This window comes from Bufo bufo, chromosome 10, assembly GCF_905171765.1.
Source record: "Bufo bufo chromosome 10, aBufBuf1.1, whole genome shotgun sequence".
Classification (NCBI taxonomy): Eukaryota; Metazoa; Chordata; class Amphibia; order Anura; family Bufonidae; genus Bufo; species Bufo bufo.
Window position 1 is genome coordinate 22364926 of NC_053398.1, and position 14502 is coordinate 22379427.

Here is a 14502-nt window from a genome sequence, read left to right on the forward strand (position 1 = left end):
TGCTCTCCATTCACTGCTATGGGACTTCCAAAAATAGCTGAGCCAGCGCACAGTGTGCTATCCTTCACTTCGGGGGCCTCGTTCTGGAGATAGGAGCGAGTACCAGAGGTGGGACCCGCACAGAATTGACAATGATGGCACATCCTAGCGATATGCCATCGATGTCTGACATGGGAATATCCCTTTAATGACCCACATGTTTTAGGAGTATGTTGTAGTGACGCACATTTCTCAGGGTACAATCACACGACTGTATGTATTTTGCGGTCTGCAAAACACGGATCCGCAGAATTCGGATACTGTCTATGTGGCGTCCGCATATACTGCAGATCCATAGTGTCCAATGGGTCCGTGATCCGCATTTGCGGCCAAGAATAGGACATGTTCTATTTTTTGTGGAACAGACCTACGGATGCAGAAGCCACACAGATGTCTTCCATGTCCTTTCCGCATCCGTATGTCCCTTTTGCAAAAGATAGAACATGTCCTATTCCTGTTCGTAAATGCAGACCATAGACCACCTTTGGTACCTGCTCCTTGTAGTGAAGGATAGCACACTGCGCATGCGTGGTGTGCTCTCCATTCACTGCTGTCTTCTGCGGGAACAGACGGTTGTGGAAAGCACATGAAAGACATCCGTTCTGCCAAAAATAGAACAAGTCATATTCTTGGCTTCAAATGTGGACCACGGACCCACTGAAGTCAATGGGTCTGCAAAACAATGCAGACCGCAAAATACATGCAGTCACGTGAATGTACCCTTACTCAACTCCCAGGTCTATGGACACTGAGGATTTTTGTAAGACAGATCAAAGTAAAGACAGGACAGATTTATTCCATGTTCTCAGGCCCAAGTTTGCCTTCAGAGGTCTTCACCTCCACCACAACCAGCGAGCAAAGCATAGATTTATCAGATAAGGAAATGTGACAGCACGGTAGAGGACACTTGGCTGATTTGACATGCTTCACCAATACCACCACATTGGTAGTCCCATCACTTTTGCTTCATTATGACCATATCCTCATATATTTTTGCAACTTAAGAGCCTAAGTCCATGTACCAAAGCAACAAATTACATATCTGATTGATCCAGAGTCACCTGACGGGGCATCATGCCAATAGAAACTGCAGATTGGTAAGCAAAAACCGAGTGCCGCTAGTTACTGTCACCACGGAGGTGACTGGGTTTAGCTTGAAGGCACTGGCGTCCCCTTTCTTGTAATGATCCCGGAACAGATAAATGCAACCATTGCAGCTGGCGATTTTCCAGAGAGACGGTCTCGAGTTCCAGATTTCAGGAAGGTACAGCCGTGTGAAGCTGTCCAAAAGTGGGTTATAACAAACCAGAGAATCTCCCTGGGCTATGATGAACACCAGGTCCTTGTGAACCGCCGCGTGGATGTGACCGGCGAACGGCAGCAGGTAGGGTTTGACGTGGCACTTCTCGGTGTTGGTGTCAAAACACTGAATAAGACGAGAGGGTTTCGTGAAGAAGTCGAGGTCGTTCTCCACTCCTCCCATCAGGTAGATAAGCCCATTGAGGTTTACTCCTGCCGCACCCGAGATGGAGACCTCCAGCTGACTAGTTTCTGTCCAGACATTGTCCCGAACTCGATAGTAAATGACCACGTTGGAGAGGGAGTCTTGCAGAGTCTTACCGCCCAGGGAGTAGATGACATCCTTGCTGGACACAGACACCAGAGTATGCTGCAGACGGTCTCGAGGAAGTGGTGCACATCTCTCCCAGTCCATGGTCTCCATGTTACATTTCCACATACGGCGAGGTATGGATCCTCCTACCACGTAGAGATCAGCGCCATGCTTGCACGCGGCAGTGATCTGGTGGCACAAACTGTTCTGCCCACTTACGCTAATGGAATCATCCTGAGCGCAATGCAGAGAGACGGCGATGGAGTGCGTGCGAGATTCCTCCTTCCCGATCAGATAAATGTCCACCTTTTCCCCGATTTCCTTAAAGACAGAACAGACATTGAGACGCTTAAAACATTTTCTTGGTTACGAGGTTAATCAACTGCTGATCAAGACATAATGGTGGAGGTGTATTAAAAGGATCTACCCAAAGCAAGCAATCAGATTCTCCTGAGGAAGCTGCTCACCATGGGTGCTCCAACAGGAAAGGGACGACCTCTTTAAAGGGGTTTTCTGCTGCTGAAACCTAGTAACCGATCCTTAGGATAACAATATCAGGTTGGTGTGGGGTTGACTCCCGACACTGCGACTGACTGTCTGTCTAGAACAAGCGCTGGAACTGCACAGCTCCGTACAACAAGTAGTGGTCATGAATGGTATTGCAGTTCCATTCACAGCGACTACAGAGCTGTACTGTATGGGTGAGAAGCAGCCCATTCACACAGCTGATCAGCTCGGGTGTCAGGAGTCAGACCTGCACCGATCTGATGGCTCATCTCACAGTTCCGGACTCATGTTTGAGGCTATTTTTGGCGATTTTCCACTCGTGCTGGTTAAACAGGCGTCACTTTTAATTTTCTTTAAGCTGGAGTCTGCCCTCAGTGCACTTAACGGCTAAGGGTTCTTTCACACTTGCGTTTAACTTTTCCAGTATTGATATCCGGCAGAAAAAGGCTTCCGTTTTGTCCCCATTCATTGTCAATGGGGACAAAACTGAACTGAACGGAGTGCACCAGAATGCATTCCATTCCGTTTGGTTGCGTTCCCGTACCGGAGAGAAAAACCGCAGAAAACTGCGGTTTTCTGTCCAGCATGGGATGCGGAGCAAACCGATCCGGCATGACACACAATGCAAATCAATGGATCCGTTTTCTCGGACACAATAGAAATAGATCCAGCACCCGGATTCGTCATGGCCATTTTAAAGATAATACAACCGGATCCGTTCATAACAAATGCAGACTGTTGTATTATAAAAAACGGAAGCGTTTTTGCTGAATCCTGCCAAATCAGGCAAATACACAAGTGTGAAAGTAGCCTAATTTACATTCCAGACTAAAAGTACTTTTTCTACCTTGTAGGTAAGATCATCATGTTGTTTGTTGTACAATTGTCCACTGCTATTACAACAAGTAAACCCACAATTTTTTAGAATTTTTTTAAATAACTTTTATTCACATTTTCAAAGAAAATAAAATTTACATCAGGGCAGAACATCACAGAGAGAGAACATAAGAGACGGTAAATACGCCATTTTTAAACATGAAAGGAATGTATCTTTGGTCTTGTCTTTTTAGGCATAAACAACTACTTTGTAACAAAAAATATATATAATTTACTATCAATAAAGTCAACAATACAAATTGTTTATTTCCGTATGAAATGTAGAAAACACATTACAATAACTAACAGCAATTGCTCATATTAATGAACTTTAAACAAGTAAAAATAAAACTGCAGGTGCCGACCGCTGAAATAACATCGACTAGAAGCAGAGTTCTATCGGCAGTTCACCAGAAGCGTAATCAGAATAATACTTAAACCCAGTGTAATGCCCGTCAGGTTCTGGGTATGTTTGCCTTATTTTTTTGATTACACACGTGGGTACAGATACTCGGCGTGCCTTTCCAAGAAATCCATATACCAGGTTAGTGAATTTGCGATATCCAGCCACACGTAGATGCCTGGGAGGAAAAAAGTTTTATATTATGAATAGGCGATTAGATATAGTTAGTGAAAGTGTCCTCATACCTCCACCCTGTGTACGATGCACATCTTGTTATGGCATCTAAAAATGCATATACTAAGGGGCTGCTCACATTATGTTTCAGATTACCATGTATGCCGGAAAAAGCTCCCGACCTATACTGCAGATGCCCAATGGTGGCGTCCGTTACCCATAGGCTACAGTGGCATCCATGCTTTGCAATAGCTTTTTACAACAGATCCTATATAGGAGATATATATATATATATATATATATATATATATAGCCTATGGGTAAAGGCTATGACCCGCCATAAGAACTTCCTATCCCCAGGATAGGGAATAATTGTATGATTGGTGGGAGTGTGACCGCTGGGTCTCCCACTGATCATGAGAACAGGGTCCAGGAGACCCCGTAGTGAATGGAGGGATGGTCGTGCATGCATACTGTCGCTCCATTCAGCTCTTTGTGACTCTTGAAGAAACGCAGACTACAATGTTCAACCATCTCCAGCAATACCATAGGGATGGAGAGGCAGTGTGCATGCATGACTGTCTCTCCATTCCCTCTGGGGACTCTGGAATCCCATCCTCTTGAACGATGGCGGGACCCAGCAGTCAGACCACCACCGGTCAGATACTTCCTACCCTTTCCCGCCATCTGCCGTACATGTACAGCGAATGTTGGGTATTTAAAAGGTAGCGTCCGCTCAAGAGCTGAGCAGGCGCCATAGTCTGCGGGACACCCTCAAGTAGAATCGATGATCGAAGACAACTCCCATCACGAGTTTTAACCACTCAGACTCTGTGGTCAACTGCATCTGAGCAGGCATTTAACAGGGGCAGGCTGCTCCTGCTTACAAACAGGTTTGGCAGGGGCCTTGTGTGCCATTGTTAAATTCCTATTGAGACCTGCCTCAGGCTATCGTACAAGCAATCGGATAAATCACATGTTCAAGTCCCCTAGGGGGACAAAAAAAAAGAAAAAACATTTAAAATTAAAATCAACCCCTTTTACAAATAAAGATAAATACCAATAAAAAAAAGGTAAACATCATTGATATTATTGTGCCCGAAAACGCGTAAATTATTAAAGATTTAAATGTATTTGTTCTGCATGGTGAATGGCGTAATGAAAAAAAAATTAAAAATTTTAATTGTTGAATCGCCTTTTATTTTTGGTCTGCATTTATTTGTGGATCGGATGTAGACCCATTAATTTCAATGGGGGCCGCAAAAGATGCTGTCCGCATCCGTATGTCCGTTCCGCAAAAAAAGTCTAATTATTTTCCATTTCGCAGACCAGGATAGGACAAAAAAATATATATAAAAAATTGGCGGCATGCATGTGGCTGGGATCAGTCTTTTGTGAACCATAAAACGGATACGGTCATGTGTATTAAGCCTCATGCACCTGACAGTATGTATTTTGCAGTCAGCAAAAAATACGGATGACGTCTGTGTGTATTCCGTATTTTGCGGAACGGACAAGCTGGCCCCTAATAGAACAGTACTATCCTCGTCCGTAATGCGGACAATATAGGACATATTCTACGTGATAACAGATCAATGGCATGCAAAGAGAACACAAACAGTCACCTGTGTTCCTTGCATTCAAACTGCGCGGCCGTCATCTTGGTAGCAAACTGGAGCAGTGGGATGAGAATCTCTCTTGACGTAACAAAGCGCGAGAAGTCCTCATGTTGTGTAACACAAGGATCGGTTTGGAAGAATCTCTCCGTTGCTGGTAATTCATGGCAGCAGACACACTCCTCTACCTCGGACATGATCGTGCACTGTCCACACTGACACCAATTTGTGTTCTGCAGCCTTCCTTCGGGATCGGGCGTTGGACGTGGCCGCTCCTCCCCTGGTCCCCACTGGGGGTCATCCTGGAAGCAATACGGATTACAGCGATTTTCTTCGCCTCTTCCTTCCCTTAAACTTTGTAGAAGTTCTTGGAATTGCTAATCAAAAGAAAAATTCATTTGATTTTCACAGAAGTATGAAAAATATTAAAGATATGAGGTGTAAACTCACAGGGTCATTAGCATTCCTGGCATTGGCGGCTTTCCGAGCCTCAGCTGCTGCTGCATCTTCTTCCTCTTCTTCTTCTTCTTCACTTTCATGCTTTTATCCATGAAAAAAAAACATGGGTAGGTAGGTTACACAAAATGGCCTAATTTTTTTTTTTAAAACAATATATAAAAAAAAACCAAAAAAAAAAACAATCCTACTTCGGAACTTACTCCAAAATCATATTCTAGTTCAGAATACTCATATTCTAATTCATAATCCTCATAATCCTCATAATCGTCCACACTTTGATCATCATCTTCATCTTCTTCCTCCTCTTCTTCTTCTTCTTCATCATCAATAGACTATTAGAATAAAAAATATTTAAAAAAGGCTGACAAGTATAAAGCTAGATTAGGGCGTGAACAGCCATGTGGGGCGATGCCTCCGTGCCAACAGCGAGGCACTAAAAGAACATCAGCATTTATCTACATCAGGGATGCCCGACATGCGGCCCGCCAGCTGTTGCAAAACTACAACTCCCAGCAAGCCTGGACAGCCTACAGCTATTAGGGCATGCTGGGAGTTGCAGTTTTGATCTAATGACAGATAGATATAAAGAGACAAATAGAGAGAAAAATGATTTTTTTATTATTTTTTGTACAATTGATTTTGATATATTTTAAAGGAACAATACCGTACATTTTCAAAAATGATTATATAATATACACAGATCAAAAAATATCTAATATATTCATTTAAAAAAATAGCCAGAACTTTACAGCACAACCAGCTGCCGAATATTGTGTAGTTCCCCTTTATGCCACCAAAACAGCTCTGAGACGTTGAGGCCTGGACTCCAGAAGACCTCTGATGTATCCTGTGATATCAAGACATTAGCAGTTGATCCTCGGTGCGGCTTCCAGGGATCGGACTTCCCACAGATACTCAGTCCAACTGAGATCTGGCATTTGGAGGCCAGGTCAACACCTCTTTGTGATGTTCCCTGGACCATTCCTGAACAATTTTTGCAGCGTGGCAGGGGCATTATCCAGAAAGAGACCACTACCATTAGAGAATACCGCCGTCATGAAGGAGGGCACTTACAATGTTTAGGTAGATGTCACGTCCACATGATGCCAGGACCCATCAGACCATCACGCTGCCTCCATCAGCTTGTCTTCTTCCCATAGTGGATCCTGGTGCCATCTCTTCCCCAAGTAAGTGACACACACACACCCAGCCGTCCACATGATGTAATAGAACATGAATTCGTCACACCGGGCCACCCACCTCCATTGCTCCAGGTTCAACTCCAGTGCCCATTGCAGACATCTTCAGCAGGGGTCAGCATGGGCACTCTGATCAGTCTGGAGGTACATCTCCCCATAGACAGCAAACTGCAATGCTCGGTGTATTCTGATGCCTCTCATCACCAGCAGGAACATGGTCAGCCATTAGTGCTGTAGTAGTTCTTCTGCCATTCTCTACACGCATCAATACATCTTGGGCACCCATGACCCTGTCCTCCAGTCACTGGTAGTCCTTCCTTGGACCACTTTTGGAGATGCTCTGACCTGGTCTTCTAGCCATCAAAATTTGGCCCTTGTCAAAGTCTCTCCGTCACCCCATCTCTGCGTACTGCAGCTCAGCTGCCATTCACAGCAATAGGAAAGGATCATACCGCAAAAGCGCACCGATGATTGATCGCAGCAACGAAAAGTGCATGATATTAGGATTTTTTTTTAAAGATTTTTTTAAAATATATTTAACATAAAACTTGCTTTATAGGTGATTATGATCTTTGTGATCTACTACACCCTACAGCTTGATGTTCCTCCAGCATTTCTCCAAACAGGATGCCCTGCCTAATACAGTCCATGAATATTCATGTGTTGTAGGATGCCCCAAGGGGCATGAAAACTGGCACCAAGGTTACCGTGAATGTATGGAAAAAGCAAAACTCTGTGTCTGGGTATTACTGCAGAATGACCTACCTTCAGGCTAGACAGCAGCTTTTCAGTAAATCCCTCCCGTTCTTCCTTATTGAAATGGATCCAGTTCTTTATCGCCACGGTTGGATTCTGTGAACAGGGAACGCCGTCTGGCAGGGAGCACAAGAATCAGGAAGAAACACAAAAAAAAGTGATCAATTCTGACAAGGTTAAAGGGGTTTTCTGAGAGTTCAATACTGATGACCTAGCCTCAATATCTGACTGGTGTGGGCCCGACACCCGCACCTATCTCAAGAGAGGGGCCCTGTGCACTTGGCTAATTTCAGATGCTCAACCTGCGGCCCTCCAGCTGTTGTTAAACTACAACTCCCACGATGCCCTTCTGTAGGATGATAGCTGTACGCTGTCAGGAAATGATGGGAGTTGTAGTTTTGCAACAGCTGGAGGGCAAAAGGTTGAGCATGCCTGCCCCATATCAATGACTAGAGAAAGCCATGCACGTGCGGCTTGATCTCTATTCACAGCCTGGCACCACTTCTGAAATATTCAGAAATAGGAGCGGGTCCCAGAAGTCATACCTCCACCTATCGAACATTTATGGCCTATCCTATTGATATGCTATAGATGTCCAGATGGGATATCCCTTTCACATTTTATTTGTGCCCAAATTATGATAGGACTAGGGCTTCAGGGGTAATTTAGAAAACAAGAATTTTATTTTTTAACTAAATCTTGCCCTTTAATTGGAGCTCGCTCCCATAGTGGCTCCTACAGAAAACAGCCCTGATAAGGCCAGGTTTACATCTGCATTGTGGACTCCGGCACTGTAATCTGGTCACTGTATCTGACGTACATGCCGGCTTCCGCCGGACAAAAATTGGTACATGCAACATATTTTGTCCGGCTTAAAGTCGGCATATTTGCCAGAAAGCGGTTGCAGTTAATGGGGATCCAGCGGTGCATGGTGGCTATGCCGGATATGGTGAACTCCGACGTTCTATTCCTCTGCTGTAACAGACTGCCGGAGGTCACAACGCAGATATGAACCCACCCTAAGTCCCCAAGTCCTTTTCAGTGGACATCCCTTTTGATTAAAGAGGTTATCCTAACCCTATAATGCCGGGGCCCCTCACACAGGTTGTACTTACCTCGCTCCCCGGCACCCGCTTCTGTTGCCCGCACGGCCGCCACTGCATCTCGCCGTCACACAGAACAAAACATCCGGCAACGGGGGGAGGAGGGGTTTGCAAGCCAATAGCAGGCCGCGACAGGGATGAGCCTTGCGGGTGATGCTAGGGAGGCTCCCCCCTGTCTCGACCTGCTATTGGCTCCCCCCCCTCCCGGATGTTTTGATCTGCACGTTGGTGAGAAACGGCGGTGGCTGTGCGGGCATCAAAAGTGACGCGGGTGCCGGGGAGTGAGGTAAGTATGCGAGGGGCCTGGGCATTTTTATTTTGGGGGGGGGGGGCGCATTATAGGGGTTGGATAACGCCTTTAAACTTTGTTTTATTTGGTTGTAAAGATGTCAGCTTAGATTTGCAGGAGAGCAGAGGGACATCCTCCGTTCAGGATCCTGCATTCTTGGGCCAGAGAGAAGAGAAGTTATGAATTTCGTCTCTTGCTCTGGAGGATCTGTCCTGTCCTGTATTATACAGGCAACCAGTTCCCTTGAATGGGGGTGGAGCATTGCTTAATTTCCCCTGTAGTGGTGTCGCAGGGTAACTGAGGATTTGCTTATAAAATGGGGATGCATACAGCTTATAAATGGGGGTGTCAGCAGAGGAGCACTTTGCCAAGGGACCCTTCTAACACAAGCTGGGAGTCTCCAAACCAGAGAACCCCTTCAAGGAGGATTAACCCCATTCAACCAGTTGCACCATTCCAGAGATATTGTAGTTATAATTAACATGCTAAGTAGGGCTTCAGTGCACCTGGAGGTGGACCCTAGTGCCTCGGTGCACCTCAGCTTTTCTGACTTAGCCATACCCCTTCCCTTGGCTGACAGGTCTAGGTATCATCATTATCCTCTTGCCCGGGCCTGTAATCCTATGGTTACACCACTGATTTTATAATTGGTTCATGAACAGTAAACTTCCCAAAAGGAGACGAACTGCGCATATAGCGATTATAGAATCAACGTTGCACGTATGGGATTACAGGGTTCGGGCAAGAGGCCAATGATGATGCCTGTCCTTGTCAGTCAAAAGGGGTATGGCTAAATCAGGAAAGCAGAAGAGCTGGGGTGCACCGAGAGACTAGAACCCGCCCCTTGGTGCACTGAAGCCCTAATCCGTAAATTTAATAAACCTACCATATCTCTGAGATTTTCACGATAAAGATATAGTTTTGATCAGCAATATCAACCCTACCAAGCAGTAGGTCTGCTTTTACAGGGTTGATCTTGCTGATAGTTCCCTGCAGAAAAATGTTGTGGAGAGACCACAGTCATTGCATGCAAAGATTCAATCCTCCATCTTTGGATGCACTCTGTAGTTATACAGCAGATGAAAAACTACGACTCCAGCTAGCTGTCATGATGGGAGTTGCATTATTTCCAACATCACAGGGGTAGAATGATCCTGACTGCAGACACCTCTGGTAACTCACCTGTAATAATATCTGTGAGCAACCTCAGGGGCAGGTTCAGGAACTCTTCCGTATCGCACAGCTGCGACAATTGGGTTTTGGCGCAGTGTTTTGCCGCAGTATAAAGCGAGGTGTCGCTGTGCTGATCCGCCAGCCACATAATCTGCAGGCAGTTTTTCACCTGCACCGTCCTCACCAGGAAGCGAGAGCACTCTTCAAACAAAGAGGTCAGCTGGTACATGTCGGCCACCTCATAGGTCTCCTGCAACTGCTCCAGCCGCAGCTTCACTGTCCCGTGGTAGATGTAATCCACCAGTAGCTGGAATATGCTGGCGCTGACATCCTTCAGCTCAATCACGCGGTTGTGACCCTCTTTCAGATTGGAGGCAAACATGGAACGGAAGAAGCAGCTCTGCGCCGACAGGACCAATCGGTGCAACTGGAACTCCTTACCCTCCACTAGGACGGTGACGTCCACAAACAGCTGCTCCTCCATGCAAAGCTTCATGATGCTCTGAGCCACGCGGCTGCTGTGGGAGCGATCCGTGAAGGTGTACATCACAAAATAATTCTCTGTGGTGCTGACCAAGTTCTGGTCTGTAGCCTCTTCTGAAGGGTCCATGCTGTAGAACACGCCTGAGATTCAAGTACCTGGAAGATGAAGGCAAAAATTAGACGGAGGACACTTAAAGGGGTGTTCCCATCGCTACGATATACCATTACTTTGTGACTGGTGCAGGTCTGACCACTAGGACTCCCACAATCCTGACAATGAAGGGGCTGTGGCCCTAGTTTACTGCTGCATCCCCTTCACAGCGGCACCTTGACCAGCTGCAGTTCCCTGTGGGTGGCTGGGAGCGTCGCTGCGCAGCGAAAACTGAAACGGGGACACAGAGCTGAACCAGCGCCCTCTTCAGTCTTAGGGATCATGCACACAAACGTATTTTCTTTCCAAGTCCGTTTCCTTTTTTTGCGGACCATATGCGGAACCATTAATTTCAATGTGTCCGCATAAAAACGGAAGTTAGGGCTCATGCACACGACCGCATGTATTTTGCAGGCTGCAAAAAATACGGATGACGTCCATGTGCATTCCGTATTTTACAAAACAGCTGTACCCTAATATAACAGTACTATCCTTGTCCGTAATTTTTGCGGAATGGAAATACGGACGTACGGAAACGGAATGCATACAGAGTAACTTTTGTTTCTTTTGCGGACCCATTGAAATAAATGGTTCTGCATACGGTCCGCAAAAAAAAAATGGAACGGACACGGAAAAAAAAAAATCAGTTCGTGTGCATGAGCCCTTACTCCGTCCTCCGTGTGCATTAGTTTTAGACATTTTTTTCTATGTATAATAATGGATTTTAGACAGAAATTGCTGCCAAATGTGCATAACAGATGCATAAAATACAGGATCCGTTTTTTTCTGTTCTTCTGACTGATCGGAAGAACGAAAAAAATAAACGGTGATGCGAACTGGCCCTAAGAGGTATTTCCCATCTCAGGCCTTTATGGAATATTCACAGGGAGCTGTCACAAGACCGGGTGCCCGTTTGCCATCTGGAGTGTATTGGCGAAGTGTCCGTGCACACGTGACGCTTTCTATTCAGAGTTTCGAGAACATTTGAGCAGAGAACTTCCAAAAACACTTACATATCAGTTTGAATGTAAACGGTAGATCTGCTCAATGTGAACACCAGGCAACAATACAAGGTCCAGCGAGTATTGTGCAAAGGTCCTATAAATAACAACAGGCCGCGTGCACAATACTGTCTGGACGCCGTACGTCTGTCTCATTGACTGCACTGTCCGGTATGCAGGATGTCTCTCCATGCTTAATATCTAAGAGACTCTCCTGACAACATCTCACTTTTTAATTTGTGTCAGAGGCAGTGTTGTCAGGGAGACAGTGCGGATCCAAATCACCAAATGCATCAACGTCCCTTGATATACACAGGTAACTCCTAATGACAAGTAGATATTGATGGATTTGATTATATGGCCCCATTACGCCGCATCAAGCCTGGGAGATTAAAGGGGTTTTCTGACTCCTTGAAGAAGAAGAAGAAAAAACAAACACTCCAGTGGTTTAACCCGGTCATTCATTATAAGCTGCCGGCATGTGACAACTGCAGCCAATCAGTGGCCTCGGGGTCATAGTGGCATCCCTGAACGGTCATGTCAGAAGTACAGCATGTGACCGCTGGCTACCCTTCACACTTGCGTTGTTAATTCCGCTATTGACATCCGGCAGAGAATCTCAATAGCGGAATTAAACGGATCCGTTTTATTTTGCACATCAGGAGGCATCCGTTCCGTTAGGATGCGGTTGTGTGAAATCAAAACAGAAAAACCAAATTACTTATCGGTAATTCCCTGTTCATGAATCCTCCATGACGGCATACCATGAGAGATGACCGCCTCCAACCAGGTAGGGACAGGAAGTATAAATTTGACCCTCCTTCGGCTTCTCCTTCGTGTCTTTCTGGACCGACAGCCTAGAGAGTCTTATCCTCATATATAAAAGGATTATATATATTTATATTAGGGATCGACCGATTATCGGTTTTACCGATATTATCGGCCGATATTCAGGATTTTGAACACTATCGGTATCTATTTAGCTGATATTCCAATAACGAATCGGCAGCGCGATCCGTGCTCCCTCAGCAGCACAGGGGAGAAGGACGCAGTGTCTCCCTCCCCCCTGTGCCGCTGCTGCCACCAATGAGAGGAGAGAGGACAAGAGGAGGGGGAAGGGGTGTGGCCGCTGCGCCACCAATGAAGATACCTCTCTCATTAATTCATATACAGGAGGCGGGTGCTGGCTGCAGAATCACATAGCCGGCTCCCGACCTCTATGACAAGTAGCTGCGATCTGCAGTAGTTAACCCCTCAGGTGCTGCATCTGAGGGGTTAACTGCCGCGGATCGCAGCTACCGCTCATAGAGGTCGGGAGCCGGCTATGTGATTCTGCAGCCAGCACCCGCCTCCTGTATATGAATTATTGGGGGAGTTATCTTCATTGGTGGTGCAGTGCGCCACCCCCCCCCCAACCCCAGTATTGATTATTTGTGGTGCAGTGCGCCCCCCCCCCAGTATTGATCATTGGTGGTGCAGTGCGCCCCCCCACCCAAGCCCCCCAGTATTAATTATTTTTTTGGGGGTGGGAAATCCATGCCGTTATGGAGGATTCATGAAAAGGGAATTACGGGTAAGTCATTTGGTTTTTCCCTTTCATCCTCCATGACGGCATACCATGAGATATAACAGATTAATACTCCTATTTAGGGAGGGACTATGGCCTGAAGCACCTTTCTGCCAAAAGCGAGCTCCTGACTAGCTCTAGTATCCACTCTATAATGTTTAATAAACGTATGAGGACTCGACCACGTTGCCGCCTTGCATATCTGTTCTAATGAGGCGCTCGCCCGGTCAGCCCAGGATGCTGCCACAGATCTTGTGGAATGTGCCGTAAAAGATTTTGGTGGAGAAATACCTAACGACTTGTATGATTCTAAGATCGCCATTTTTATCCATCTGGATAATGAGTTTTTTGTGGCTTTATGCCCTTTATGTGCTCCACTGAACTGGACGAAAAGATAGTCTGTCCTTCTGAACGTTTTTGTGGTTTCTAGATAGAGTAACACGGCCCTACGTACATCCAGCTTGTGGAAATTCTCTTCCCCCTCTGTTTTTTGGGTTCGAGCAAAACGATGGGACAATAATTTCTTCTTCGTCTGTGGAAATTTGATACCACTTTGGGAAGAAAGGAATTTCTGAACACAATTCTGTCTGAAAACACAATGCAGAAGGGTTCGACGCGCTGAGGTGATTGCCACCAAAAATAAAGTCTTTAGTGACAAATATCTCAGGGAGGTTTCTGACAGGGGTTCAAAGGGGGCGTTCGTCAGACCTGAAAGTACCCAATTGAGGTCCCAAGGGGAAACCGTAGGTCTTAGAAATGGTCTTAACCTATCTGCCCCTCTCAAAAATGGATAACCCATGGGTGCTCCGCAATTTTTTCTCCAAATACAGCACTTAATGCTGATATGTGCACCCTTAATGTATTTGGACGTAATCCCTTTTCAAAGCCTGACTGCATGAAGCCTAGAACTGCTCGGACCGAAAACTTCTGAGAAGAAGTTTTTTCTTGAATACACCAACAGCAGAACTTACGTTGCGGTACATTTTTGAAGTTACATCTTTTCTGCCGGCTGACATAGAGTCGATAATGGCTTCTGATAGACCCTTTGACCTCAAAATCATCCTTTCAGGTTCCAGGCTGTTAGATGTAACCTT

At 45.9% G+C, this 14502-nt stretch overlaps 1 protein-coding gene across 2 annotated transcripts in view; it reads right to left on the bottom strand.

Annotated features, from left to right (window-relative positions):
* Nucleotides 1-817: 817 nt before the first annotated feature.
* The window catches only part of KBTBD4 (kelch repeat and BTB domain containing 4), a 24991-nt gene continuing 11306 nt past the window's right edge, over nt 818-14502 (bottom strand). Inside the window, exons 2-7 of one of the 2 annotated variants that reach the window (XM_040409237.1) lie at nt 10216-10845; nt 7651-7757; nt 5887-6018; nt 5678-5767; nt 5237-5604; nt 3152-3615 (exon numbers count right to left, since the gene is read on the bottom strand). In XM_040409237.1, the coding sequence (XP_040265171.1) occupies nt 3417-3615; nt 5237-5604; nt 5678-5767; nt 5887-6018; nt 7651-7757; nt 10216-10816 (1497 nt within the window). In that variant the 5' untranslated portion in view covers nt 10817-10845 and the 3' untranslated portion in view covers nt 3152-3416. Of the gene's footprint in view, nt 1973-3151; nt 3616-5236; nt 5605-5677; nt 5768-5886; nt 6019-7650; nt 7758-10215; nt 10846-14502 lie in introns of those variants that run through there. The other variant, XM_040409236.1, reaches the window with a different exon arrangement.